The sequence below is a fragment of the Heterodontus francisci genome, unplaced genomic scaffold, assembly GCF_036365525.1.
Source record: "Heterodontus francisci isolate sHetFra1 unplaced genomic scaffold, sHetFra1.hap1 HAP1_SCAFFOLD_606, whole genome shotgun sequence".
NCBI classification, from domain to species: Eukaryota; Metazoa; Chordata; class Chondrichthyes; order Heterodontiformes; family Heterodontidae; genus Heterodontus; species Heterodontus francisci.
The window spans coordinates 552,923-558,922 of NW_027140713.1; the positions used below are offsets into that span (position 1 = coordinate 552,923).

Genomic DNA, 6,000 nt, shown 5'->3' on the forward strand with positions numbered 1-6,000 from the left:
CAGAGACATACAGCAATATGAAAGAAGGATAGCAAGAAAGAAGGAAAGCAACAGAGAAAGAAAGAATGAAAGAGAAAAAGAATATCCGTGGTTCAATGCTACCACAGAGCGATAGAATGACGACACAGGAGGAAGATCATTTAACTCATAGTGTCTGCTGGATATTTAGCAGAAAAACCCAAAACTAATGTCACTGTCTGCATTTTCGCCGCAACCCTGTGTTTTCCTCTATTTTAAATATATTTCTAACTTTCCCTTAAATGAGGTAGTGGTAGTCTTAACCATTCCCGATAAAAGAAAATAAATGCTTTTATATGGCGTCGTTCACGCCGCTCGAATATCCGAATCTAACTCAAAGGCAACGATTTACTTTGCAAATGTTTTCGCTGTCGGATTTTAGGGAAACACCGCAAATAATATGGGCATGGCAAAGACCTAAAAAGTGCAAATACAAATTGACCAGCTAACTTGCTTTGGTGGCTTCCCTTGGTTTGCTCATGTTGCACGGGAACCAGGCTAACTTCCTGGTCTTTGAACTGTCTCATGAGGTCGTTTATGGTCATCTGAATAGATATATGACGTCTCCGTTTAACAGGTCATCTGAAAGGTGGCACTTCAAATAATACATTTCGCAATGAACATTGCACTTTTAGATTATGGGATGCTGAATTTCTCGAGAGGGGTTTGATCCCTATACACTTTGATTTAGAAGCGGACATTCTATCAATATATACTTGACGACGTTTTCCATGCTTTAGCAATCCATTGCTGCATAGCTATGAAACGCGATCAACTTACAGCTACCAGGAAAAGAAGCTCAATAATTTTCAGCTTCTCTGTCTGTGGTGCATTATGGGTATATCCTGGTAGGACAAAATCAAAAAGGCTGCAGTCCTCCCAAAGTCAGAGCTCCCAAGTGTGATGGCATTAATCAAACAGAGGTAGTTTCAATGGAGAAGGCACGTCTGCAGGATGGAATATGGTTGTACACCCATGAGCCTTCTGTATGTTGAGGTAACCAGGGCCAGATGACCAGTACTGCGCCCCAGCTGCGCTTCAAGGATGCTTGCAAACCTGACACGACGGTCCTAAATGTCGACTATCACATCTGGGAGTCACTGGCTGGCTAAAGAGGGAAATGGCATCACATCCTGTGGACCGGTGTGCACTACCATGATGCCCAGTTGCAACAGCAGCTTGGCAACAGGTGCCAACGTCAAAAACAACAACTCACGCCGCCACTTGGCAGCTTCACATGCAGCACTTGTGGCAGAACCTGCCTCTCAAGGATTGGCCTTGCCAGCCGTCAGCAAAGGTGCACCAAGAGAATGCGGAGGCCAAAAGTGAAGGCAGTATTCTAACTCTGAAAAAACCGCTATGTGGTTCACGTTTGTATGTTTCTCTTCGTTATTGCTATCTATGCACCCCGCTGTTAACTTTTGACTGTGTTTCCACGATTGTTCTGGTAGGGAATGTTAAGAATGACACCCAACTCTGATGGATAAATAATGCAGTTGATTCAGGTCAAGGTGCTGTTTGTACTTGAGGCGCATTTGTCTGCCGTGGTGTTCCCATGATTTTTTTTTTACTCCTATATACATAAGTCACAGTGAAAGCAATCGTTTTCTGGTCAATGACAATACCTTTGGTCCTTCGCCCGTTCTGAAGGGACTTAAGACGCTAAATGCGCTAAATAAATTGAATCTATTATCGTTATTGTTTTGAAGCAAAATGCATAGCAACAAAACTACATGATTGTGGAAACACATATGGTAGTGGCCAAATATTCTACCAAGTCGAGTTTTTATCCAAGCAAGTCTAAAAAGTCTAGGCGAATTTCTTAATAACTAGCAATCCTCACTCTTGTTATTTCATGTATTAATTTTGCCCCAGTAACATAAAGATGCTTCTTACCTGTACTGGTGCATGTGTGGATGCTTCATGCTTACCACCAGAGGCCTGTGAAGCCGACTCTTCAGCATTTGCTAGAGCCTGTAAAGGACTGTCCTTTGTTACAAATTCTGTCAGGAAATCATAATCAGATAGAGCTTGATGATCCAGGTTACTTCCACAATCGCTCACTGACGTTTGCTCAAGCTCTGCCAGCAATATATCTGAAAGGCAATGTGGGTATTAGAACGGACGTTGGTTCACGTTCGCCATTAATAATACACTCAAGTTTGACGAACAAATGGAACTTTCTCCGAAGAAATGTAACTTAAGTTGCTAGTACTTACAGATTTCTAAAATATGTTTGATGAATGAATAGGAACAGACTGAATGCATGCACACTCGCTCCTTATCACAATCCTTATTTTGCTAAAGGAAAGCGTGGTCATGGATTGACAGGAAATTAACCTCCCTGGAAGAGTATTCCTTTGCAAACTCTGAATTTTTCGCCAGGCACGTTACGTTAAGATGTATTGTGCAAAGCACCTCATGTACATCCCAAGTGTACTGGTTATCTTGTACTGGTTAGTGAATACTGACGACAGCGGGGAAAACAAAACTGACCAAAGTTGTTCTCCCCTTTCTCTGCTCAGCTGCTCCCGACAGAGCAGGATGGACTTCAGATCAACCTGGATTAGAATATGAGTGATGGATAACGTGCCCACAATTGACTGTTAAAATGTAATTATTAGAATATAGGAGGTATGATCAGTAAGTTCGCAATTGGTGGTGTCATAAATAGTGAGGAGGAAACCCTTAGATTACAGGACGATATAAATGGGCTGGTAAGATGGGCAGAGCAGTGGCAAATGGAATTTAATCCTGAGAAGTGTGAGTTGATGCATTTTGGGAGGACTAAAAAGGCAAGGGAATATACAATGGATGGTAGGACCGTAGGAAGTATAGAGGGTCAGAGGGACCTTGGTGTACTTGTCCATAGATCACTGAAGGCAGCAGCAAAGGTAGATAAGGTGGTTAGGAAGGCATATGGGATACTTGTCTCGATTAGCCGATGCATAGAATATAACAGCAGGGAGGTTATGATGGAGCTGTATAAAACGCTAGTTAGACCACAACTGGAGTAATGTGTGCAGTTCTGGTCACCACACTATAGGAAGGATGTGATTACACTGGAGATGGTGCAGAGGAGATTCACCAGGTTGTTGCCTGAGCTGGAGCATTTCAGCTATGAAGACAGACTGGATAGGCTAGGGTTGTTTTCCTTGGAGCAGAGAAAGCTGAGGGGGGACATGATTGAGGTATACAAAATTATGAGGGGCATTGATAGGACAGATAGGAAGAAACTTTTTTTCCATTAGCGGAGGAATCAATAACCGGGGGCATAGATTTAAGGTAAGGGGCAGGAGGTTTAGAGGGGATTTGAGGGGGAAAAAACACCCAGAGGCTGGTTGGAAGTTGGAACACACTGCCTGAAGTGGTGGTAGAGGCAGGAACCCTAACAGCATTCAAGAACTATTTAGAAGAGCACTTCAACCGCCATAGCATACAAGGCTACGGGCCAAGTGCTGGAAAATGGGATTAGAATAGATAGGCGCTTCATGGCCGGCTCAGACACGATGGGCCGAAAGGCCTGTTTCTGTGCTGTATAACTCTATGACTCTATGAAAATGGCCTCTTGCTTTCGAACTGCGCCCACAGGATGAGTCACTTAGTTAGCAGAAGTTAGAAAGAATGAGGGTTGAAAATCCAAATGCACCATATCCACTGATTCCATCTTATGTGCACCAATATTTGCAACTTCAAAAAACTCTGACAGATTTGTCAAACACGATTTTCCTTCCATACGTCTGTGTTAACTCAGATCATATTATGACATCCCAAGTGACCTATTACCAAGTCACTAATAATAGATTCGAGCATTTTCTCGACTATTGATGCGAGGCTAATTGGACTATGGTTCCTTATTTTGGATCGTGACGTTTGCTGTCTTCCAATTGATATTCCAGTAAATGATAAATAAAGAATACATGCATATCCCAATGAGTGACGTGGGTGTGTGTGAGGGAGAGAAAAGGTATACACACACACACACAGCCACATGGGTGTTAGTGTGAGAGGCAGAGATGGAGAATGTGTGTGTGTTTCTCTGTTTGTGTGAATGAGTGTGATAAAAAGAGATAGTGAATGCGTATGTATATCAAAGTGGCTAAGCGTGTTTGCGTATGCGAGAACGACAGAATCAGAAAGAAAGGTAAAGGATGCGTCTGTATATCAGTGAGATACTCTGAATTAGTATGTGTGTGTCTGTGTTTATGGGGGTGGAGTAAGGGTCAAGATTGCGAAATCGCATCTTTAGTCATAGCAACTTCTACAATCCAGCACAGAATGGCATTTAACAGGTTAACTTGCTGAAAATCCGTGGCCATATCAAACTTTGCATCAGACGTGGCAAGTGCTGCCTACGCGCAGAGTGCCAGATTCATATTACTCATATCGATCCAAAGTTGCAGGAAGTGGGTTGCCCACAAACGGAAGCCGTTTGCTTCTGCCTCTGCAGGTTGGATGATTTTGCTTATATTTTGCATCAGCTCCTGCATGCAGATATTGAGACCCCTTCAGCTTCATTTTGCAGGAATGTTCATTCAAATCCACTGCGATTTGATTATGGTCACACTGAATGTCAATTAGCCCTAACATCCACTTGCCCTAGCATTTTGGAAAAAAAAATGTTTTGATTGATTATCCGCATTAGATTTCATTTGTAACTTTGCTCACCTTCTGGTTAGCACTTGGAACCGTGCCTGTGACTAGAGAAGCAACACGTTATTCTCCAGGCTGCAAAACCGCAGTCGAAGCTAGCGATGCAAAGTTCAACTTTCCATTCCACAAGTTTTGCTAACAAATTGCAGCCGCCAAATGGAAGAAAAAGTGTTTCTAAAAATATATTAATTCACTTTTCCTTTTTTTTATCAATTCAAATTACCCCGCCATTTCTGAAGAATGATACGAATTAAAATGATCACTTTGTAACATTAAAGCATCTTTCGCATGCCATACTTTCAATTTAAAGATTCTGCCTCTCACTGAAATTTTGAAAGCACATATTGAACCGTGGTTCCATATTTATACCTTTTACGCAAAATTAAATATATGCATAAATCCCTGCACCCATTGCTAAAAATCATTTTTTTATATATTAATATGCATCGATAATCGAAATACACAGACATAAGGCAATTTAAGATTAAGATAGGAAGGAAGATTTTGTATGTATTATATTAAGATAAAAAGTGAGTTGTGGTCTGGAATGCATTGCCTGAAAGGATGTTAGATGCAGGGTCAGTACTAATGTTCAAAAGGATATTGGATATATCGATGAAAATGAAAAAAAATGTTGCTGGACTATGGGGAAAGAGCAGAGGAGTGGAACTAATTGGGTGGCGCTATCATAGCGCTGTCACGGGCACGATGTGCCGAATGGTCTCCTTCTGTGCGTTAAGATTGTATGAAAGTATTTTATGACTCTAATACAGAGAGACATGCACCGATTTTTATCAACAGTTCTTCACTTAATGCAGACCTACAGAGACCAAATAACTGAGGTTCCCCTTTGACCTCCACAACTCTTTCTCTGAGTAATCACTCTCAGTCTCTCCTTCGACCTTGTCACGCCCACAATCAGACATTCTCGGCCACTCACCTAATTCGTCCATCAGGAGATTGAAGTAGCGCTGTTCAGCTTCGGTCGGTTCCTGTCTCCAGTCAAGAGTCTGGTGCTCGGGGATTCGACTAATTTCTGTGCCCTGTGCTCCTTGCCACAAAGTCTGACGGAAGCCCTGCAGGAAGTGTCAGCGCGCATGTACGCCTGGCCCTCGCTGTCATTGGTTCAGCTCAAATATTGCTCACAATTTGGGTGAAATATAATCCGAGATGTAGGGCTTCCTGTCCAATTCCCAATTGCTGATTCATCCAAGTTTAAGTTTTCTGTTAAATATTCATATCCTTTTTCAAAATTCAATTTGCACACTCGCCTTCCCGCCATTGATTTGAATTGTAGAATCATACAACAGAGAATGAGGTCATTCAGCC

At 42.1% G+C, this 6,000-nt stretch overlaps 1 protein-coding gene across 1 annotated transcript in view; it reads right to left on the reverse strand.

Annotated features, from left to right (window-relative positions):
- LOC137360539 (leupaxin-like) overlaps positions 1 to 5,760 on the reverse strand; it is a 28,026-nt gene extending 22,266 nt beyond the window's left edge. The window contains exons 1-2 of the mRNA XM_068025941.1: positions 5,612 to 5,760; positions 1,915 to 2,114 (exon numbers count right to left, since the gene is read on the reverse strand). Of these exons, the coding sequence (XP_067882042.1) occupies positions 1,915 to 2,114; positions 5,612 to 5,624 (213 nt within the window). The 5' untranslated portion in view covers positions 5,625 to 5,760. The remainder of the gene's footprint in view (positions 1 to 1,914; positions 2,115 to 5,611) is intronic.
- Between the last annotated feature and the right edge of the window lie 240 nt (positions 5,761 to 6,000).